This window comes from Eumetopias jubatus, unplaced genomic scaffold (assembly GCF_037043125.1).
Source record: "Eumetopias jubatus isolate StellerSeaLion01/CBP00866 unplaced genomic scaffold, mEumJub1_p1.0 scaffold_12, whole genome shotgun sequence".
Taxonomy (NCBI): domain Eukaryota; kingdom Metazoa; phylum Chordata; class Mammalia; order Carnivora; family Otariidae; genus Eumetopias; species Eumetopias jubatus.
Window position 1 is genome coordinate 89,025,176 of NW_028274818.1, and position 24,108 is coordinate 89,049,283.

General features: G+C 44.6%; 2 protein-coding genes across 3 annotated transcripts in view; one reads left to right on the forward strand and one right to left on the reverse strand.

Moving 5' to 3' along the window:
• Window positions 1–10,139: 10,139 nt before the first annotated feature.
• LDAF1 (lipid droplet assembly factor 1) lies at window positions 10,140–22,890 on the reverse strand. Of its 2 annotated transcripts, none has more exons than XM_028095254.2 (5): window positions 22,796–22,890; window positions 20,246–20,445; window positions 14,997–15,165; window positions 13,370–13,508; window positions 10,140–10,322 (listed from the first exon to the last, which is right to left on the reverse strand). In XM_028095254.2, exons 2-5 carry the CDS (start codon window positions 20,384–20,386, stop codon window positions 10,241–10,243), a joined length of 531 nt encoding a protein of 176 aa, XP_027951055.1. In that variant the 5' UTR covers window positions 20,387–20,445; window positions 22,796–22,890; the 3' UTR covers window positions 10,140–10,240. The 2 variants fall into 2 exon arrangements, with proteins under 2 accessions (XP_027951055.1, XP_027951056.1); XM_028095255.2 differs by lacking the exon at window positions 22,796–22,890 and adding an exon at window positions 21,942–22,028.
• Window positions 22,891–23,205: 315 nt separating this feature from the next.
• The window catches only part of DNAH3 (dynein axonemal heavy chain 3), a 180,099-nt gene continuing 179,196 nt past the window's right edge, over window positions 23,206–24,108 (forward strand). Inside the window, exons 1-2 of the mRNA XM_088029049.1 lie at window positions 23,206–23,348; window position 23,539. The gene's annotated coding sequence lies outside the window, so the exon portion shown is untranslated. The remainder of the gene's footprint in view (window positions 23,349–23,538; window positions 23,540–24,108) is intronic.

Here is a 24,108-nt window from a genome sequence, read left to right on the forward strand (position 1 = left end):
ATAAACCAGTAATCTAGTAAGTAAACTGTTTCTCTGAGTTCTGTGGGACACTCCAGCAAATCAATCAAACCCAAGGAGGGTGACATCAGAACCTCCCATCTGTAGCCAGACCATCAGAAACGCAGGTAACCACCTGGACTTGTGCTGGCATCCGAAGCCAGGTGGGGTGGGTAGGGACAGTCTTGTAGGACTGAGCCCTTAATGTGTGGGATCTGCTGCTATCTCCAGGTAGATAGTGACAGAATTGAGTTGAATTGTAGGACACCCAAATGGCACCAGAGAATTGCTTGGTGGTGTGGGAAAACCCCCATATGCATTGAATTGGGTCCCAGAATCCCCTTCTTCCCTAATAAGAGAACTTTGACTCTGTTCTGGAATGGCATAGTATATCCCCAGGGGATATACCCTGATGGTGCTAAATAATCAAGATAAAGTCTCATTCCCCTTGCAGATCAGCTACCAGCAGCCATATGGTTCTGTTCGATGAGATTTAAAGGGATATTAGAAGGGAGGCATCTGTCTTTTTCTTACTTGTTTAAAAAAAAAAAAAGGTATGTAAGGCTAGCCCCTTCTCTTCCTGTCTGTGGATGTGGTTGTGTGACATTGTGATTCTTTGAGCTGTGGCAGCCATCTTGTGACCATGAGGAAACAAGCCTAATGACACTATCTGAGAATGGTGGAATAAAAACATGGAAAACCTCAATTCCTGATTAATTCATTGTGTTTCCTGAATCAACCCTGCAATCACTTGTATCTTGTTAAAAAGAGAGCCACAGGCCCCCCAAAGGAGGAACTCGTGCTAGGCCAAGTCACCAAACCAGAGCTTAATATCTAATCTCATTGCAGTTTTAATCTCCCCCAGAAATGAAGTCTTTTTTTTTTTTAAGATTTTTTTTTTATTTATTTGACAGAGAGAGACACAGCGAAAGAGGGAACACAAGCCGGGGGGAGTGGGAGAGGGAGAAGCAGGCTTCCCGCTGAGCAGGGAGCCCGATGCGGGGCTCGATCCCAAGACCCTGGGATCATGACCTGAGCTGAAGGCAGACGCTTAACGACTGAGCCACCCAGGCGCCCCCAGAAATGAAGTCTTAACTGGTCAGTCAGGACTTTTCTAGTCAGCACCAATGAGGTAATCTGTCACATGGGCCCTCTCCATTCCCCAAAGGAAGATGAGGTCACCCAGCCCTTCCCCCTAAGGGAAAGTGACGTTGCCTAAAGCAATCTTTTCTTTTGCTAATAACACCTTTGCTCCACCCTCCTTCCTATTTAAAAACCTTCCATTTTCTACAACTCCTCGGAGCTCCCCTCTACATGCTAGATGGGATTCATGACTCGCTTCAAAAAACCAATTAGATCTTCAAGTTTACTCAGTTGAAATTTTGTTCTTCAACAATCTTTCATGTTTAGTGAGATGCTAAGGATTCCTATTTTGTTAAGGGAGGCAGTTTGTTTCTTGTAGGTAAAAGTATTCAAAATGATTCAGGATTAAAGAAGCTTTATTTTTAGAAGAATGATTATGGCTGTAATTTGCATCTATAGGAACACACCAAGTTACATGTAAGCTTTCTTTTGGATTAATAGCCAAATTTGCATAAACCACAAATAAGAATACCTTCCCTTAACAAATTTACTTTGCTTTGGCTCCCTCAAGGCACAAGAGGACCAGAGTCTTATTCTATTGATCTTTGTATTCCCATTGGTCCTTATGGGAGGGAAGTGATTTGACCAAAAATATAGTACAAAGAAGTTCAATTCTGTGAAAATTAGTAAAGGGAAACCCCACTAAATGAAGTCAGGACATTTTGGCAGGGGAAGCTCCCACGCCCTACCACTCCAACTCAATTGCAGACCCAACAGGAAGAGACTGACGTGACTGTGAACATAGATACCACTCTTCTACTTCAGCCAGAGGAAGAGTTACTTTCCTCATTCCCCACCCCACCCACCAGGCAACAGCCAATGAGAAGCCACTATACTTCCAACTCCCAGTTCCTCTAATGGACTTTTAGTTCATAACAGTCTTCCCAACTTACCCCTTCTCTCCTTAAAAAAGCGAGCCTTGGGGCGCCTGGGTGGTGCCATGGGTTAAGTGTCCGACTCTTGATTTTGGCTCAGGTCATGATCTCAGGGTCATGAAATCAAGCCCCACATCGGGCTCTGCACTCAGCAGAGTGCAGTCTTGCTTGAGAGTCTCTCTCTCCCTCTCCTTCTGCCCCTCCCACTCATGCACTCTTGTTCTCTCTCTCTCTCAAATAAATAAATAAATAAATGAACCTGTCTCTCCTTTATTTCCTGGACTTGCCTACAGTTTTGCTGCAGCTTGTTTGTCAAAGATTGCAATTCTCTTTTATTCCCAAATAAATGCATCTTCTGCTGGTAAAATAATCGTCAGTGTCTATTTTTGAGGTTGAGCATTCAAAGCAGACAGTATGGTCTCTTCACTTCCATACCTAGGGATGGGTCCTCCCCCCCTTAATGCTGTTAGGGTCAGAGGAGCAGGAAAGATGCCGTGAAGCAAGCCCTGGATGCAGGAAACATGGGTTCCAGCCCAGGCACTTCAGACTAACAGTGGCCGTGAGTAAAGCAGTGGCCCGTCTCTGGCCTCAGGTGTGCCATCTTCAGGAAGACAGGATTAAAGAAGGCTTCTATGACCTTGCTACCCAAGACGTGGTCTGTGAAAGGCTTCACCTTGGGAGCTGGTAAGCAATGCAGAAACTCAGGTCCTGCTCCAGACCTACAGACTCAGGATCTGCCTTTTAGCAGGACCCTTGTACGAATGCACATTTACGTTTATGATGCACAAGTCCAAAATTTCTTCCAGTTCTCAGTGCTGTTCTCTGCTGAGCCAGCTTCAGATTGCTGGATATGAGCTCCCTCTTCTGGCTCAACAATTAAGCACTTTCTTTAGGAAACACGTTCCATTTCCACCTGCTGTTTTTATTTTGTTTTGTTTGTTTTGTTTTGTTTTTTGTTTTAAGGGTTTCAAATGGGTCTTGAAGCTCCAGCACCTACACAGGGGCATAAGGTCTCCTACGCATGTGTATGGGGCCTTGAGTCTCCTCCCAAGTTTTGGAAAGCCAAACGACACCCACTGCCCTCTCTAACCTAGATGGCTCTCCAATTCCCACCTGCCAAGTAGTCCAGCTTCCCTGTGTCTCATCCTTGTCACTTCTGCTTTAACAAAAAAGCAGGGAGAGGGGAGCAAAATGAGCCTGAGCCGGCAGCCAATGATGGCATTCTTGTGGCACAGTCACCAGCCAGCTCTGAGACCTTTGGCAAATGGTTTATCTGTTGGCCCAGTTTCCTCTCCTGCCAGTTGATGAGTATGGCAGGAAGATGGAACAGAGGGAACTTGCAAAACTGTTGTGAAAGGTCAAAAATGGTAATGGGTATGAAACGTCTTTGGAAAACTGACATCCGTCACAAATGTGAAGGTGTTTTCCTGATGCCATTACTGTAACTGCTTTAGTGCAGACCTGGCCGATTCCAGCCTCATCCAGACGAGCTCAGCTGCTACTGAGCCTAACACTTTTTTTTTATTATTATGTTATATTGATCACCATACATCATTAGTTTTTGATGTAGTGTTCCATGATTCATTGTTTGCATATAACACCCAGCGCTCCATGCAGAACGTGCCCTCTTTAATACCCATCACCAGGCCAACACATCCTCCCACCCCCCTCCCCTCCAGAACCCCCAGCTTGTTTTCCAGAGTCCATCGTCTCTCATGGTTCATCTCCCCCTCCGACTTCTCCCCTTCATTCTTCCCCTCCTGCTTTTTTTTTTTTTAACATATAATGTATTATTTGCTTCAGAGGTACAAATCTATGATTTAAGTCTTGCACAATTCATAGTGCTCACCATAGCACATACCCTTCCCAATGTCTATCACTCAGCCACCCCATCCCTCCCACTCCCCTCCACTGCAGCAACCCTCAGTTTGTTTCCTGAGATTAAGAATTCCTCATATCAGTGAGGTCATATGATACACGTCTTTTTTGATTGACTTATCTCACTCAGCATAACACCCTCCAGTTCCATCCAAGTCATTGCAAATGGCAAGATCTCATTCTTTTTGATGGCTGCATAATATTCCATTGTATATATATACCACCTCTTCTTTATCCATTCATTTGTCGATGGACATCTTGGCTCTTCCCACAGTTTGGCTATTGTGGACATTGCTGCTATAAACATCGGGGTGCACGTATCCCTTCGGATCCCTACATTTGTATCTTTGGGGTAAATACCCAGTAGTGCAATTGCTGGATCGTATGGTAGCTCTATTTTCAACCGTTTGAGGAACCTCCATACTGTTTTCCAGAGTGGCTGCACCAGTGTGCATTCCCACCAACAGTGTAGGAGGGTTCCCCTTTCTCCGTATCCCCGCCAACATCTGTCGTTTCCTGACTTGTTAATTTTAGCCATTCTGACTGGTGTGAGGTGGTATCTCATGGAGGTGTTGATTTGGATTTCCCTGATGCCGAGCAATGTTGAGCACTTTTTCATGTGTCTGTTGGCCATTTGGATGTCTTCTTTGGAAAAATGTCTGTTCATGTCTTCTGCCCATTTCTTGATTGGATTATTTGTTCTTTGGGTGTTGAGTTTGATAAGTTCTTTATACATTTTGGATACTAGCCCTTTATCTGATATGTCATTTGCAAATATCTTCTCCCATTCTGTCTGTTGTCTTTTGGTTTTGTGGACTGTTTCTTTTGCTGTGCAAAAGCTTTTTATCTTGATGAGGTCTCAATAGTTCATTTTTGCCCTTGCTTCCCTTGCCTTTGGCGATGTTTCTAGGAAGAAGTTGCTGCGGCTGAGGTTGAAGAGGTTGCTGCCTGTGTTCTCCTTTAGGATTTGGATGGACTCCTGTCTCACATTTAGGTCTTTCAACCATTTGGAGTCTATTTTTGTGTGTGGTGTAAGGAAATGGTCCAGTTTCACTCTTCTGCATGTGGCTGTCCAATTTTCCCAACACCGAGCCTAACGTTCTTAATTCTTGTTTGTCTCCATCAAGATTTCTCAGCCTCGGCACTGACATTTGGGCCCAGATAATTATTTTTGTAAGGGGCTGTCATGTGCATTGTAGGATGGTTAGCAGCATCCCTGGCCTCAAGTCCCCAGAAACCAGCAGCAGTCCCTCTCCCAAACACACACACACACAGTCATGACAATCAAAAATGCCTCCACATGCTGCCAAATGTCCCGGGAAATAGGCTCTGGATTCACGCTTCTTGGTCTTTTCTGGTCAGTGGAAAATGATGTTCAGGGGTTTCTATGTATAAAGTTCTAGGCTACCCAAAATGAATATGCAGACATTGTTTCCATCCCCAGAGCACTGGTGGAGAGGGGGCAGGTAGGGAGGATAGAAGGAAGGACAAATAAAAGAGAATAGCAGCAAACAAGAGACAATTTAGTCGAGCAAGGGTATAATTATTCCACGGTGTTGTAGCAGTTTTATAATCTAGAGATCACTTGCCTCAGTCTCCCAAAGACTCCTGTTGGGCGGCATTCTCTTTACAGACTAAGGAAGTCAATGCACAGAGAGGTTGTCATTTGTTCACCATGCCTGTTCCACAAGGGCTGTAAGTATAAAGAGAATGTACATAGCAAGACATGACTTCACGGAGGTATGAACCTGGAGCTGGGCTGTGGAAGGTGGAAATCTTTTGAAGTGGGAGGTTTGGAAGGGGGATGCTCCAACATCATTGATTTTGAACTTTTCTGCCACACATGTGGATACTATCCACCATAACGACATACTCAAGAGGCACACCAGATTTATATATAATCCCCACACCTTTCCCCCAAGAAGGCAAAGAAAGCACTTCATTAATTCATAATTGTCACAACTCTTACCAATCACTCAGGATGTGTGTGTGTGTGTGTGTGTGTGTGTGTGCATGCCTATTTAATCACTCATGATATGTGTATGCACGCATGCACATGTGTTTTGGGGGTACCATGGCATAGGTAAGGGAATGCAGGTTATTCTCAAATTCTACCCCCTCTATCTCCACCTTTTCTCTCCTGCTCAAGGAAGCACAGCAAAACCTACGTGAAAGTACTCAACCTTCTCGTGACAACTCACACCTGATCATGCCTTTGCCAGAGTGTTGCAACTGTGCACTGAATCTCCTGGGTCTTTTTAAACATTTTATTTTTTTAACTAATCTCTGTACCCAATGTGGGGCTCAAACTCACAACCCCAAGATCCAGAGTTGCACACTCTACCGACTGAGCCAGCCAGCACCCCTGAATCCTCTATTCTAAGCAAAGCAGACAATAGAAGTCATGCACAGGTGCTAGTTGAAATGGTCTTGGGGGACCATTGTCTACGGGGACAACTCTAGGGGGAGCCAACCATTCACATTCCATTTTATGAAACTGGCAATCCCTGGAGTTCTTTGACACAGCAGCGAAGATATGGGTACTGTTAGAGACAGCATATATTAGGGCATGAGTCCAAATCCCAGAAGGACACAAAGGCAGGTGGTGGAGTTGACATTGAACCACATGCTGGCTACAAGGGTGGGTTTTGCAGTCAGGCAAACTGGGCTTGAATCCCACTTGTTTCTGAGTACCCTTGACAACTTAACCTCTCAGTCTTCCAGGTTTTTCATCTCTAAAATGGGTGGTAGTGAGGACTGACTGAAAATGTGTATTGATTTGTAGAGGGTTTAAGATAGTGCCCAACACATGGCAAAAACAGGCTCCTGGACAAACTGATAAATTAACATTCTGGCTGTATAAAGTCACGGTTTTCATGCTCTAAGGATAAATTACCTTTCCAAATGAGTCACACATTGAACAATGCCTAAAAGGCAGGCACCTTTTGAATAATCGGGGAGTCCTAACATTCCTCCAAGCTTGGCTAACAATAGGCCTTTCACATGTTCCTGTTCCACTAAGTTTTAAATGATGGTGCACTGTGTGTTTTGACAACTATGCTTTATGGTTCTCTTCTGGGGCAGGCACTCTGCTGGGTTCTGTACATTATTTTACTTTGATCAGCAAAGGCCTTGGGCTCCAGGCAATGTGATGGAAAGCCTGAACTGTAAAGCCATGATTTAGATGCCACATTTCCTGGCCAAATTAGTGAGTCAGTTCTGCTCTAAATCTTAGTTTCACCTCTAAAATCCAGAGGCTGATGGATATAAAAAAAAGAGAAGCCAGCAGGGGCAGCTTGTGATGGTTCTTACCCAAGTGCACCTTGCACTTTGCAGAGTTTGAAGCAAGGATGTTCACGTAATCAGAAATATGTTTTAAAACGATCTCTTGGCTACTTCTAGGAAAGCATTCCATAAGATGGCTGTGTAAAGCCCTCAGCACTGAAAACACTTCCAAATCTTGTATCCCCAGCCCAGACCTACACTCTAAGCTGTCTACCTCACACACCCTATTCATGTTAAAAAGGCCTAACTTAATATGAGCAAAGGAGATTTTGAATATTCACCCAGCCCCCATCTCAGAAAAGTGTCTCTATCTACCCACTGGCTCAAGTTAAAAAACATAGGTGCCATCCTATGTCCTCCCTTCCTTCATCACCCACATGCAATCCATCACCAAATGCTGCCGGTTCTCCAAATTAGGAAGGTCTCCATCACCTCCATCCCCGTGTGGCACCACAACCATCCTCTGCAGACCTAACTGGCCTTCAACTCCTGATCCACTGACCATGGAGTTATCTTTAAAAATCCAAGTCTGATTGTGTCCCTTTAAAATGCATGGTCTTCCCTTTGCTCTTTGATGTAAATTTCTTATTCTATGGGGCCCTGCATGATGGGCTCCTGGCTCTCTTTCATTTGCCCTTTGCTCACCAGGCCCAGCCACACTGACATCATTTCTTTTCCAGTCTTTGGGCCTTTGTGTCCCTGTGCCCTCTGCTGGGAACATCCACCCCCAGCTCTTGGCATGGCAGTAACTTCTCATTCTTTGGTTCAGAGAGAAAATCCTTGCTTGCTGTGATCAAAGTGGCCTCCCCTGGTTGTCACCCTTTTACTTTCTTCCGATACACTTAACACAATCTAATATTTTGTTTACTGGTTGTAGCAGGTAGACCTAGGGTGGAATCTGTGATCCTGACCTCTGGTACACATGCCTTTGTGTGATTCCCCTCTCGAGCATGGTTGGGACCCGTGATTGCTTCTAACCCACAGAATATCGTGAAAGTGACAAGATACATGTGATTACACATACGTGATTATGCTATATAAGAATGTAATGCCTGCCTTGCTAAGAGAATCTCTTGGTGGCTTCAAAGATGCAAGCTGCCATGTGTGAGGTGCCCTATAGCCTGAAAAGAACTGGATGCTGCCAATGACCATGTGGGCTTGGATGTGGATCCTTCCCCGGTTGAACCTCAAATGAGAACCCAGCCCTGGCAACACTGCGCTTGTAGTCTTGCAAAGGACCCAGCTAAGGCAGGACTCCTAACACCCTGAAAATGTGAGATAACATATGTTCTTTTAAGTCTATAGTTTGTCGTAAACTGTTCTACAGCAACCGTTAATACACTTGTTAAGCGACTCTTGTGTTAGGAAGTAAACCACTGGAGGCCAGGGGCCTTTTCATTTTTCATTACTGCCCAGCTGGGTAGATGGCATAGACAGATGAGAGCAGACACTTGCATGAAGAAAAGAAAAATTTAATAAACACCAATTATTAATACTCCATGTGCTGGCAGGAGTACGCAGTTCTTTTTCTCTAAGAGGTAAAGCCACCTTTAGGGACAGGCGTGGCTGTCATGGGATTCAGAAGTTTCCAGATTAAGGCTTTTATGTCCTGTAAGTAGGACAAGTAGCAGGCTTTTTATTTCATCTGCCCAGCAAATATTTCCTCTCCGTCTCATATTCCTTTGGGAGTATGCACCCCACCCTATGCAAAACCATTGGGGCTGACGTAAACCATCCCCTGGCTCCGGCATGAACCTATGGCATGGCCCTGCCCCATCTGCACGGTCCACCCTCCTGACCACTGTGATTGTTCAGGATTGCTCACATGACCCAAGTCCGTCCAATCAGAGCCAAACCCAGAAGCTGACATATAAAGCCAGAGCTGTTGGGACCTCCACGTATGCAGGGCCTGACTGGAAAAGCAGCTCACACGAGGAAAGCAATGCTGAGGGATGAAGGGAGAGAGATGCCTCAAGATGCCGCTTGAACCCCTGGATCCAGCAGTGCCTGAAAATCTACCCCCTGGCTTTTTAGTTCAGTGAAAGGAACTCCCGCCTTCTGCCCGCCCCCCCACTCCCATCCCCCCACCCCCCTACCCCCCCCCCGACCCCGCTTAATGCCACTTTGGGTGGAGTGTCTATCACGAGCCCTGTTACCCAGGATCTGCCATGAAATCAATGGAGAAGGAATAAGGGGGGGTCTGATGTCTAGGGGGTGAAATAAAGAGTAAAGAAAAAAAGCTCATCTACATAAATATTTAATAAAATGCCACAGCAGACCACTGAAGAAGAAATCCCGCAGGATTTTAAAAGCTTGTTTGGTCCTTTAGCATTTTCATAGGACTTTTTACAGAAATGGCTTAACAAGCCAAGTTCTTTCAAACAATACAAAAGTATCAAGTGCAAATATTTTAAAGAGTAACGGCACTTAACAGTACTCAACATGGAAACTCTTTAGATTTTCTTCAAAAGTGCCCTTGGCCATAAAGTTAACTTTGGACTCTATTTTTTACCCAGCTCTGCCTGAGAAGCCATTATTGCCAAATGTTGCTGATTTTTCTGATAAAAAGCTAATAAGGCAGAAGAGCTTGATCTGTTTTGCTCTTTCCCCACCTTGTTTCAAATAAGTGAAGATATAAACAGCCTCTCTCATTTTTGAATAAAAGAAAAAAAAAATCCACAGTTGCCCCAAACTGGGCCCTTGGACACAAGACTGAGTCTTTGGGGTCAAGCTGCCAGGCTGTAGAGGCTCAGGACTGGGCCAAGGTCAAGTCTGCACATTGGGGAGGAAGGGCAAAAGGCAAGGAAGTGCTGAGCCACTGCAGTTCTCTGCTAATTCTCATGTGAGCGTGGGTCAGCCAACAGAACCACAGGACTCATGCAAGAGCAACAAGACCCCCAAAGTGGCCCTTGTGGGATCCTAGGAATACATGAAAAAGCCAGAGGCCACTTCCAAGGAGTGCTTGACCACCCAGCCCCCTTCTGAGTCATAATCCCAAGGGCTGAGTATGATCCACAGCCTTCGAGAAGTGCTTAGAAAAAGCTCTGGCTCCGCTGGGCCGGTCATTCCTGGTAGAGCCCTTCTAAGTCTGCGGACTTCATAGCCAGCTGACAGTCGCCACTGGAGTTTTGTCGTGTCAGAGGTCTGTTTGGTAACAAGAGGAAATGGTTAGCTCTAGGGCCTCTTTGAAGAGCTTTAATTGAGAGTGCACAAAGCTGAATATATGGTATTCTTTGTTGGTTTATTTTTAGCTGCTTCTTGCAACCACACCAGATTTAAGGCTATACCTATTTTATAGATGAGGAAACTCAGGGCAGACTGAGTCAGGGGTAGGGATTATGCCCCTTCCCCCTATTCTAATTTGGGTATTGCAAATGAGCAGTGCATGAAGTTACAAAAACATGCACGGTAAAAGATCTAAAAAAAAGTACAAGACAGACAAGGGGATTTTAATACAACAAAGTAAAAAAGGTCACATTTCAATTAACCTTTAAGAAACTACCACTTATTGAGTTTTGGTGTACTATCAAAGAAGAACATCCATAGTGCTCTGAAAAAGCTTTACCTCCCTTTGCCAGCCACACATTTGTGAGGCTGGGTCTTCAAAACCCAGCTGACGTCTATTAAGGCAGACATTAAAGATATTTGTGAAAGATAGGAGCACCTGAGTGACTCAGTTGGTTAATCATCTGCCTTCAACTCAGGTCATGATCCCAGAGTCCTGGGCTTGAGCCCCAACTGGGGAATCCCTGCCCAGCGGGGAGCCTGCTTCTCCCTCTCCCTCTCCCTCTCCAGCCCCGGGCTTGTGTGCACTTTCTCTCTCTCTCTAACAAATGAATAAAATCTTAAATTAAAAAAAAAAGCTATTTGTGAAACGTAAAACTCAGTCATTTCATTCTATATTGGAAAATATAGTTACTTTTCATAGAGATGTTATTTATATCCCTTTTAAATGAGTATTTTTCAAATTTGTTAATTTCTACTACAGTAATTATTGGTCCATTTAAACCACATGAACAAAACCTTGGGAAGACTCAGTAATTTTAAGAAGGCAAAATGTGCCGAGAACGAAAAGCTTGAGAACCACCACCCAGGTTAAAACAATGGGTCCAGGTGCCTCAGTTGGGAGGACGAGGTGAGCGTAAGGAGATCAAGGACAAAGCTTGGAAATCTTTTTAATCTCTTCATTGACAAACAGGTGGTATTCAGATTTTGTTACTCCTTGTGGTATAGCAGAGCGGGGTTCAGAGGCAGGGAGAGATTTTTGGCTCAGAAGCATCAGCTTCAATAAGCCAAATTTAAGCCAATTATTTCTCCTTTTAACCCCTTTAAGACTGAGAGTGATCAAAACAATTTATAAGGAGCTGGATGTAATTCCAGGGATATCAACCAGGCAATCCTGTGACAACCAGCCCTGAGCTAGTTTAAATTATACCCACTTCACATTTTATTTTCTAACCTGAGTAACAACAGGATAACATTTTGGTAAGAAGTTCAAGGGCTGGTTGCTGGAGTGGTGGGGGGTGGGAGGGATGGGGTGGCTGGGTGATAGACATTGGGGAGGGTATGTGCTATGGTGAGCACTGTGAATTGTACAAGACTGTTGAATCACGGATCTGTACTTCTGAAACTAATAATGCAATATATGTTAAGAAAAAAAAAAGATGGCAGGAGGGGAAGAATGAAGGGGAGTAAGTCGGAGGGGGAGACGAACCATTAGAGACGATGGACTCTGAAAAACAAACTGAGGGTTCTAGAGGGGAGGGGGGTGGGGGGATGGGTTAGCCTGGTGATGGCTATTAAAGAGGGCACATTCTGCGTGGAGCACTGGGTGTTATGCACAAACAATGAATCATGGAACACTACATCAAAAACTAATGATGTAATGTATGGTGATTAACATAACAATAAAAAATTATTAAAAAAAGTTCAAGGGCTACTCTATAGAAAAACAAAATTCAGGATATTGGTTCTTTTAGCGCAAGGGTTGGCAAATTCTTGGGCCAAATCCAGCCTGCTGCCTGTCTTTGTAAATAAAAGTTTTATTGGAACACAGCCATGCTCACTTGTTTTCTTATTGACTATGTTGCTTTTTGGCTATAGCAGCAGAGTTAAGGAGTTGCAATACGGACCACATGGCCCGCAAAGCCTAAAATATTTATCATCTGGCCCCTTACAGAGATTGTCTGCTGACTCCTGTTTTGGAATCACTTGGAATCTTGGTTAAGAGGTTTTGGAATTAACTGACCTGCATTTAAGTCCCTTCTCTGTTACACTTTGCTTTGGGATTTGGTTTCATTTCCCTGGTCATAGGATGGAGCTAGAACCTGCCTCACAGGGTGGCTGGAGGATTATATGAGCTAAGGCCTGGAAAGTGCATAACAGAGTCCCTGGCCGGAGCAAGTACTTGATGGGTATTAGCCACTATCATCAATTAAGCAAGAGCTTAAAGGAAGCACAATGGAGTCACATCCTACTTGAAACTTAGATTCTACATTCAACAAAGATAAAAAGATAAAAATCAAGCATTAAAAAAAATCATCTCTGAAAATCGCTCAGGAGGGTGGCCCATTATACACAAACTGACTGTCTTACAGTAATTCCAGCATAGCTGGTTTTCCCTCCAGTATTTAAATAGATCACTGTTCCTTCAGCTGAGGCTCCAGATGAAGGGTAGCTGGCGTTTAGGAGCCATAATGTAGGAACAAAATCCATACCATCAAACACAAGATCAAACTCAGTATGGTGACACACTCACATTCTGAAGAGCAGAGAATGAAGATAGACATTGGGAACAGCAGATTCACAGCCCCCTGTATCATCCTGAGATATATGCACGGTGAGTGGAATGGTGGCTCATTATTCTTGTAGCCCCCCGCAAAAAAACACCTTATTTTGAAGTTTTGTAAATTTAATGGCGTCTTTTAAAAGGAATCAATAACAGTTACTTCACATAGCATTGCCACAACAACAAAATGAGTAATTGTGTGTGGTGGATGATGACAGTATTTTTGTTTGTTTGTTTGAAACTCCATTGTCAATTCTCATTTGGTGTCTGATGTGTATGGAAAACTATACAGAACACCGGCCTCTCACAATTTGACTTCTAGACATCCAACTAGGGTTAGGGTAGTATTTGTGAAAATCTCCCAAATGGTAAAGATTAAATTACTGCATTAACATGTATTTACCTGGGAGGAAACCAGTAGTTGACAAGGCTGGAGACCATGACATAGGACACTATGATTGTCCCCGACATGGCGAGTGATACGAAGCTCAAGCCACAGAGGACACAAAGCAGTGAGAGGCCGCCCACAGAGATGACCAGTCCTAGAGGAGAGCACAGTTAGAAGCATTCAGCTAAAACAAACTGAAAGCTGCCAAATCCCAAGCCACTGGTGTTTATGATAGTTAATCAGATTTTTTAAGTGAGGAGATTTCTCATAAAAATCAGATTTCCAGCATCACTTAAAAAGGAGGTAACCTAACTACCCGAGGGGGCCTCACTGCAAGGCAAACACCCTTTTCCTTGCCTTGGGAGGGGTCAAAGAGCTCAGAACTCCAACCTCATGGCTACAGTGATACAATTTCAGGGACGGACCCTGAAAGGGAAGGAAGTCAGAGAATATAAATAGATGTGCTGCTTTTTCACAAAGATTTACAAAATCCTCGATCTGTGTTTTTCAAAGTGTGGTGGACAACCACTGTATCAGAATTAGATGCCTCAGGAAGGCTTGTGTAAAATTCTGATTTCTGGACCCCACTCCAGAACTACTAAATAACCATCTCTGGATGAGGCCTGGAAGTCTGCATTTTCAAAAAACAAGTAAACTTACACACACTCAAGTTCTAGATTACTTTTCTAAAGGCTTTGTATGTGCTATTCCTGTTTAGAAAGTCTTTTCTTCCCCAAAGGAAACAAAAGTTGTTACATGTCTTTAAATCCTGTCCTCTGTAGAGCTTTGCACAACAGGACCAAAAGTGGCTCCCTTCTCCTAAATTTGCTTTTGCTACAATCCTCTTTCACTCCTCCGCCCATTCATTCATCCGTCCATCTACCCGTCACTATTTACTCAGCAGCTTCTCTGCCAGGCTGTATTTTGCCCATCCGTCGACGATGCCCACCTTCTCCTTCAGGGGTAAATTGCCTTATCCACAGTCCCTTGGGCAGGGAAACAACTCTGGGTGCTCTTAGCTCTGGGAAGCCCTAGGATAAACCAATGACCCAATGGCAACCAGCTCTACGGCCAGCATCTTGTGGTTTGTGATCTGACACGAAAAAGCAAACTGAGCCAATCAGATCTGCCTTCTCAGTAATTTTACCTTGGCAACAAAGGGAGAAGGTGACAGTTGGCAGTGTGACCTCAGGAGGAAAGGTGGAGAAGGGGGAACATTAGTGCCTAGCAAGACACCTGGCATGCAACACATGTTCAATAACAAGGTGTGGAATAAATTGGACTGTTACCATTTGTGCTGAAACCACTCTGTTGTACCATGGGCTCTGCTAAACATTTTATGGGACTCTAACTTTCAATCCCTACCACAACCCTTTGAGACAGTATTATTATTTCCCCAGTTTACATATGAGGAGTTTGAGGTTCAGAGAGGGTAAATAATTTGTCCAAAAGCACACTGGTGGAGGTAGGATTCTAATGTGGACTCCAAAGTGCCCATCTTGTAACTACTCTGACAATCCACCTCGGTCACTGTGACCTTTTCAGGAACAGGAACATTGGATGAGAGTGGCAGCTACCCAATAAATACCCGTGCCCCTAGCTGAATCATTTTCCAAAGATGCTGAACAGATGAGCAGGATACCTTCCAGTAAAATGACTCCCACAAAAGCAGCCAGGGAGGTAAGCACCACGACGAGCAGGAAGAACCCGACAGGAATGGCTGACATGACCACAAACACCAGCACGGTGAGGGCCATGAAAGGGTGCCTGTCCAGGTACTGCCCCACCGGAGACTTCATGAAGGCAACCACCTGCAGGCAAGGGAGAAAGAGCCAGGACTGAACACCATGTCTGAACCCCAGGCTGATGGATCCACCTGGGCTACAGGAAGTATAACTAGAGGCTAGAAAGTTGGAGGGCTCGTAAGGAACATAACAAGTCAACACTAACAATTCTCCCATGGCATGAGTCACCCTGGCAACAACTTAAGGCAGCGGTAGACAGATAGCAAGTTTGTGGGTCCCACCCAACCTCAAGTCTTGTGAAAGGAGGAAAGACCCTGGTCATGTTTCTAACACTTCACACACACCCTCCCAAGGGGCCCTCGGCACGTGTGCACATGGATGTAACGTCCACACGATTTATCTCCTACTGCATGCTGAGGTTTCAGAGCCACGGCCACCGAGGCACATAGAGGTTAAGTCCTCGCTACTTGGCATCACCTGGGAGCTTGTTATAAGCTCAACATCTCAAGCTCTGCCCCAGACCTGCTAAATCAGGTGATTTTTAATGAGCCCCAGGTGACCTGTATACACATGAAAGTCTGAGAAAGGAATGGGACTTGCCTAGAGTCACACAGCTTCCAGGTGGCAAAATCTAGGCCCTCAAAGATGAATTTTTTCACTCTAAACGTCAAATGCTTGCAATGGCTGCCACCTTGTTAGGAAAAAATGCTTGCATGTCGTCAACGTGGATACCACAGTGAGGCCACAGCCTGATGACTACTGCAGGCTTAATGAACAAGCTATCTTCCTTCATTAGGCAAGAGAGTTTGTTGATCTGGCTCAGTGGGGGAGGGCTGCTTTACGCAGAGCTGGCCCTAGAAAATCCACAAGGATGGCCTCCCCCCGTCTTCTTAAGCCCCATTCCGTTTCTCTCCTCACTACTGACACGTTAGCTCCTGTTGTCTTAAAGGTTCCATCATTCCAGAACTTTTCCCCATCAAAACCTTCATAGACATTGGGGAGGGTATGTGCTATGGTGAGCGCTGGGAATTGTGCAAGACTGTTGAATCACAGACCTGTACTTCTGAAACAAATAATACATTATATGTTAAAATAAAAAAAAAAAGAAGATAGCAGGAGGGGAAGAATGAAGGGGGGGAATCGGAGGGGGAGAAGAACCATGAGAGACTATGGACTCTGAAAAGCAAACTGAGAGTTCTAGAGCGGAGGGGGGTGGGGGGATGGGTTAGCCTGGTGATGGGTATTAAAGAGGGCACGTTCTACATGGAGCACTGGGTGTAATGCACGAACAATGAATCATGGAACACTACATCAAAAACTAATGATGTAATGTATGGTGATTAACATAACATCATAAAAAAAAATACTTCCCAGGTCTCATTCCTTAAGGCCTTATAGCAGCTGAAATGAAGAGGAAATTCAAGCTATGGCGATCACGGGTACCACTACCCAAAATACACGTGCCTCCTGGTGACTCCAATGGTGGGAATCTGGGGGCCAGCTGGAAGACATGAGGGTTTTGTAGTTCAAGGTGATGGTGATCAAAGTGCAGGGTTCATGCTGCTTAAGTAGAAAAGGCTGCTGTTCCAAGAAGCCACTGCCATCGGCCTTGGGGCTTCAGCATTGCCTCCTTAGGAGAATCTCTAGGCCTGACAAATTTCACTTCCAATCAGGCCACAAAAATGAAACAAAACAAAACAAAACGTGGCACAATGCCCACCAGCTATACTGCCTCTAGCTACTCCTGAGAAAAGCTACCAGACTTGGCTATTCAACTTCTCTAGCCAGAGATGACTATACTAGGAATGCCTGGCTCAGATAATCAGAACCCAATGAGACTCTCCTGTTAAGGCAGCTGAAGGTGAGCAAGGAGGGGTCACGGGAGCGGGGCTGGTCCCTGGAGCTGTCCTAAGTCTTGATTGCTTTCCGGCTCTAAAGTCCGCATGTATTCTTAGTAAAACCACCCAGGCATCCTCTGACAGACTGAACTGTTCTCTCTGGTCCTTACCATCAAGAAACCCAGTAACCACAGTGGGGAGCAGATGAGGCTGGAACACTCGAAGGCCAGGCTTATGAATTTACACCCGGACCCCCCAGCATAACAACCACATGTGGCTACTGCACACCTAAAATGTGGCTAGTGTCACCGATGAACTGGATTTTTCACTTTAATTTCTATTTAAAAACTGAGAGATGCTTCAGTCACTGGAATGTTTTGAATTACATTTCAAATTAGGTATGTTTCAAATAAGTTTTTCAAATGTAAGTTTTATGAAATCTGAAGAGAGAGCAAGTATTTTCAATGGAAATTTAGTATCTGAATTGAGACTTGCACTAAATCTATTAAAAAATGTAAACTATCTCATTGCTAATTTTTAATATTATTACATGTTGAAGTTATATTGTTCTGGATATACTGTGTTATATAAAATATATTGCTAAAATTAATTTTAGCCTGTGTTTTCTAAGATAGTCTCCCATTTCCCCAAAGTCCCGGCAGGTCTCAGTATTCGTCTGCTTAAGCTATTTCGAGCGGGTTTCTGACTCTCTCAGCCTATGTCAATGAAGACTTGACATTCCAGAGGCTTCCTAGAGGAAATTATGGAGTTGTTTCACAAGCACTCCATGTAGAAGCCCATCTGGTCTTTTCTGGAATTTCAAGGGCCTATTAACTCTGAGGAAAGGTTAAAAATTATCTGGGGGAAAGAAAGTACCTAAATATCCCAGAAACAAGGGGATGTTTATGTAAATTATGGTTATGTCAATCTGATGGAAGGTTCTACTACCAAGCAACTGTTCGGAAGACCTAAGATTCAATATAGAAAAACACCAATATGCAATATTAAACAAAAATAAAAATACAGGACTATATCTGCCATAATTACAACCATTACATACTGAAGGGGCCTACTACTACTAATAATCACCATCAATGGATTTGTTGCTGATGGGTTTACAGGTGATTTGCTTTCCTTTTTCCTCAATATTACTGAGTTAACACAACTCACATTAATTAACATAATACAAAATTTTAAAAGAAACTACTCTACCTTAGGACTATCCAAAGAACATCAGGGCTTAGCTGATAATCTGTCCCATCACTCTGGGAGTCGGCTGGCCTAGAAGTTATCCAGCCCAAATCTATTCCAATGACCATGACTGAGGATCTACAACAACGAAGTAAAGAAATGCCAAGAAACCCAAGTTCATATGCTTTGAAATGTCTACTTCAGAATGTAGACATGAATATTAAATAAGATGTACCAAATGCCTAACACAGTGCTTGGCATATAGTAAGTGCTCAATCAGGGTTCATCAATCTACCGTCAATCCCTATTACTTGCAGATTCTATATTTGCAAATTCACCTACTCACCAAAATTTGAAGCTCCAAAATCAATATTTGTGGTGCTTTCAAGAACATGTACAGAGCATGGGAAAATTTAAGTCACCTGAAACACATGTTCTCAGCTGAGGTCAACTAGGCAATGCTCTTATTTCAGCTCTTTAAACAACTATCCTTTCCAAGGTATATTTAGTGCCACCTTTTCTCGTATCTTATATTTTTTGTTGGTCATTTAACCATTTAAAATAGCAGAAGTACTATCTTGTGTTCTTCACCCTTCATAAGGGTGTGATCCGCCTTAAGAGGAAATAGGTGTGTTAGGTAAGCTTTGTTCAGGCAAGAGCTATAGCACTATTGGCCATCAGTTTAACGTTAATGAATCAACAACATATACTAAATAAGTTGTTTTTAAACAGAAATACACATACAACAGTGTATATACTTACCAGTTGATGAAAATGTTGTGACCAGAAATTTGCCAGTCCCTAATCCTGTATTCCCCTAGGAGACATTATTCAGCAGTTGTTTGAGGTGCCCCCAGAGAACATAACTAACACATATAATGAGAACCAAACGCACATGCAGATAAGCGGGACCTTTCTTACTAAGCTAACTTTTAGTAACAAGAGTCTCAGCCTGCTGACTAGAAAGCTGCTTGGCCAATTTAAAAATAGCTTGCTAACACTACAAAGAGGGCCAGAGGCATTTTGGGACAAGTCCAGGAAAGATCTCTATAGAGTATATTTCTCTAGACTGCAAAGTCCCGTCTCTTCAAATAGACCCGAGGGGAACCATGCTGTCCAATACAAAAAAATAGATCACAAACCAGTTCATTTTGTTACATGCACTTACGTATTTTATGGGTATTTTGTATAGGAAAAAAACGTCTAGAGGGAAATACAACAAAATGTTAGTATTATCTCTGAGAGCTGTTTTTTTCCCCTGACAAAATGCTTAATGACATATAGAAGAAAGAAAGATAAAAATTTGAGAAAGTAGAATATGCTATCTCAAGCCCCATTGCCCCAGAATGGCTACTAAACACCTGAAAAATGGCTAATTCAAATGGAAATGTGTCGTTAAGTGTAAAATATTCACTGGATTTTGAAGACTTATTACAAAAAAGAATACAGAACATCTCAATAACTTTTTTCATTAATAACTCTTTATGATTACATATTGAAATGATATTTAGATATATTTGGCTAAATAAATTTTACCCACTTTTTACATTTCAAATGTGGCTACTAGAAAATTTTAAATTACATATGTGGTTCATATCATACTTCTATTGGACGCTGCGGTTCTAGTGGAAAACTGGACTCAAATTCTAAAGTTGGCTTTAGCCCCTCAGTCTCAGGTAACAGGGCAAAATTCACAAGAAAACAAAACAAAAAAGTATGGTATCTGTGGTACAGACTGAGACCCACCCTCTATATCCAGCTAAAGAACTACATCTACCCCGAGGGTAGACATGCAACTAAATTCTAGTCTACGAGATGTAATTGGAAGTGCTGTGTGTGACTTCCAGGAAGTCACCTTAAATTAGAGGTGGCTTGTAAGTCTTTCTCCCTTTTCCTCCTCCATCCTTATTACCTGGAATGTGAATACAATGGCTGATGCTTTAGCAGCCATCTTGGATAATGAGTTTGAAGATCACAATTTAGACACCATGGCAGGGTGGTGAATTACAAAGATTCCTGACCAAATTTCTCCCACTTCAGAGAGAAATAACCTTCTATGGTGTTTAAGCTGCTGTTATTTTGGGATTTTCCATTACATAGCCTGATTGGAAACTGACCTTTGAGTTATTCTGGATGGATTCTATCAGCAAAGACAGCTTCTTCTGCAGCTCCTGCAAGTCCTTTGAGGTACTCGGGGGCTCCTCTTTTGCCATCCTGAAACCCACTCCGGTCTCTTTAGGGATTAATGCTTCTACCATTAAGCTGTCCAGGGCAGGGCGCAGTCGAATCTCTCATGTCACCCAGTCTCTTGCTGTCACTGGTGAAACAGAAAGTACCCTGAACCATTAGTAGTATTCACCCAGCTAGTTCAACAAAAGCTTCTAGTATCCTCACACAATAGGTGGAGGGTGGATTGGCAATATCTATCAGAATTTCTAAGTGCACACGCCTTCATCCAACAACTTATTTTCTAGGAATCTGAAGGAAATAATCAAATAGGTATATCAAAACATACAAAAAGGATGTGCAGTGCAATTCTATGTATAGAATATAATAAACAGCAAAACACTGGAAAGAAGCTAACGGTCCATTAGTAGGAAATTGGTTAATGATAAATTCATAAAATGGAGTATCGCATAGTCATTAAAATGATAATGTAGACATCTAGTTAGTGACATGAACATGTCCATAAGTGAAAAAAATTATAAGATATCCCATATGGTTACATAAATGTATTTTATGTTTATATTCCATAGTAAAAGACCTAGAAGGATATATATATAGATCATTTAATACCAAAATGTTAATGGTATTATCTCTGGGGACTTATGTTTATTTTTTTAGCCTGACAAACTGCTGCAAAGAATATGATAGAACTTCTTAAAAAAAAAAAAAAAAGAACAGAGTAGAAAGCTGAATACACCATTTCAAGTCCCATTGCCTTTTTTCCCCCCAGAAAGCCTTTCTTAAATAGTGATGGTGGCCAATTTCTTTATTTACTACCCACACTAAACAGGTTGGCTTCCAACCACATAAATCATTCTCTTATTTTCCTGTAAGTCTCCACTTAATGGGTTAGGTGTCTCAAGGGCGGACTAAGCCACAGTTAACTCTGTGACTCAACAGCCTTTAATTTCCAGGACTGTCCTAAGTTCATGTTAAAAACCAATTTGTTCAATAAGATATTTTTTAACCCCTGTTGGATTTTCATATAAACGAATATATCGTTCTTATTTTATATTTCCCAGAACTGTAGGGTTGAACACAATTTCTCCCTTAGAAATGACCTGACTACTGATAATAAAAAAGCCTCAGAGATCCTGTCACAGTGGCCAAAATTAACTGAGTGATGTTGACATCTGTTTACCATGTTGACTATACCACATGGTAATTATGTGAGTTAAGGGGGAGGAGTTTTTACTAACTAGACCCTATAGGGTCTAGAACGCAGATTAAAGTACATTTTCATCACCCCAGCTAGAGAGCCTCTGCTACAACCCCCTCTGTCAAACAGGAACCCTTTGGACAGGAAAGAACTAACCCCTCCACAGCCATATTCTGTCTTTGAAGCTGCAACTGGCACAGATCTTGGATTTGGGACGTTCCCAGGATATAGCTCCCCTAATCTCATCTCTGCAGCAAGCAGATACAAGCCCAGCTCCCCTTACAGGTCTTCAGAGGCCTAGGGAACCCAAGGGCCACCCAGACCGGTTTGGGGAGTCCGATGGGAACGAACCTGGGTAGAATGCCATGGGCCACAGCCGTCAAATACATCCACCTGCCTACCAATCCCCAGACCCCCTTGTCACTCACTCTACAGAGGAGGTCTCCCCAGGAACTGAGAAGTCTCTGGAGGGGAGGCAGCAACCCCTTAAACCCCGCGCGGCCCGCAAGTTCTCCGCCTTCTCCGCTCCCTCCAGGCTGATCCCCAAGATCACTGGCCAACTCGCCGCTCCCGGGACTAACGGCCACCCCGAGCGTTCCTGCTGGAAGGGAGAGGCGGCGCAACACTTGTTGGGGGAAAGGAATGCTGCGCGGCTCGGGCCTACCCAGGCCGCCCCCTCCCCATCTGCTTCCAGTCTCTCGGCCTTCGAAAACGCGAAGGGGAGCCTCCAGACGCCCAGCTTAGGGATCCATGGGTAGAGGGGAAGAGGAAGGGAGGCAGGTGGAGAGGAGGTTCCGCGCACGGAGGCTGGGAAAGGGGGGTTCACGCGAGAGTGGAGTCATTAATTTGGGGAGAAGCGTCCACCTTTGTTACTTGGAGCGCCCCACTCTGCAGTGAAGGGGGTTCCCTCGGTATAGAAGAGAGACCTGTGGGAAGGAGTGTACCCATTTTCATTAATCCTGGGGAGAGGGTTTGGAGACTCCCCCGCCAAGTTTTCCAAAAAGGGTCAGGGTCTCCGGGGTGGGATGGGGCTGGCAACCCTTTTACCAAATCTAATGGTGGGTGTGAGGGTGTGTGAGAGCGTGCGTGCGCTCCCAGCCCGTCTTGAGGACTCGAAGGGGTAAGACTTCCCTTTATACTAAACTGCGGACAGAGGGCCACAGCGCAGGACACCCATTGCCTGCTCAACCTACGCCCGGCGCCCCTCCATTTGCCCCTCCCTTGTGAGGGGGTCTAGCCAGCCCGGGCATGCTGTACCCAAGCAACCAAGCTGCGAGCTCACCGGTCCTGGCTGCCGCGCTCACCAGGGTCTGCAGGCGGAGAGGAGGGAGGCAGGGGGAGGAGGAAGAGAAGGGAAGAACTCTCGTGGGCAAGGGCGGGAGCGGGACCCTGTTTCCTGCCCCGCCCAGGCTGCCGCCTTCCCCCGCCTCCGCCTCCCCCCCTTCCTTCGCCCCGCCCCTTACTCCGCCCCTCGCCTGCCCGCGTCTCTGACAGCTGGGCTGGGCTCGGCTCTCCCCGCCCACGGCTGGAGGGAGCCGGCGAGGGCGCACCGAGGCCTGTGGCCGCGCGCTCCGCGAAGCGCACTCTCCCCCCGCCCCCGCCCCCGGCATCTTGGAGCCACCCTGACAGGCCCTGAATAGTTTACAAATGAGAAAACTGAGGCCCGTCCTACACCCTTGGCTTGAAGTGAGAGTGCCCAGGCCACCGCCGAGACAGGTGGACTGGCCTCTGAGCACGGGATTGCGCAGCGTCTTAGGGCTTCCCCTGCCTAAATACCTACACCTGAACCACCTCTTCTGGAAACATTCCTGGAGCCCAGGACATCCAAGGATGAGGTACGGCCTTGACCGGCAGGTTTTAGCCATTACTTCTCACGCAGATATCATGAGCCAGCGAGACTCTTAAAGATGGGTGAGGTTATTTTCTCCATTTTTTTATAATTGAAAAAGTCTAAACCCAAGTCCCTCAGTTCCACGTCAGAGCCGGACACATGTTCCCTGGTCCCAAATCCAGCCCATAGAGTAGGGTTTCTCAATGGCAGCTCTATTGACATTTTGGGCGGGAAAATTTTGTTTTGAGGGGATGACCCTGTGTTTTGTAGAATGTTTAGCATCGTCCCTGACCTCGACCCACTAGATGCCAGTAGTCATTCCCTCCCTCCCAGTTGTGACAACCAAAAATGTCCCCAAACACTGCCAAATGCCCTGTGAGGGGGCACAATCTTCTTAAGAACCACTGTTCCTGTTAAGAACCATAGGGGTGCCTGGGTGGTGCAGTTGGTTAAGCATCTGCCTTTGGCTCTGGTAGTGATCCCAGGGTGCTGGGATCGAGCCCCGCCTCTGGCTCCCTGCTTGGGGAGGGGGAGGGTCTGCTTCTTCCTCTCCCTTTCCCCCTCCCCGCACACACTCTCTCTCTTAAATAAATCTTATATGTATACACACACACACACACACACACACACACACACACACACACACACATATATATACTGTCATAGAGCTACTGGTAAAGACGATGGGCTGGGGGGTCCGGGGGTCCTGCGGTCCCAACAGTCCTGGGCCCTGATCTCAGGGCTGACTTTTACTCTGTGACCTT

Excerpts from the sequence above, each read along its gene's own strand:
- LDAF1 (XM_028095254.2), bottom strand. The coding sequence starts at position 20,386 with ATGGTAGAAGCATTAATCCCTAAAGAGACCGGAGTGGGTTTCAGGATG. Across the intron at positions 15,166-20,245 it reads CCATCCAGAATAACTCAAAG|GTGGTTGCCTTCATGAAGTC; the intron begins GTCAGTTTCCAA and ends CCTTGCCTGCAG. Across the intron at positions 10,323-13,369 it reads AACTACTGGTTTCCTCCCAG|ACCTCTGACACGACAAAACT; the intron begins GTAAATACATGT and ends GTTACCAAACAG.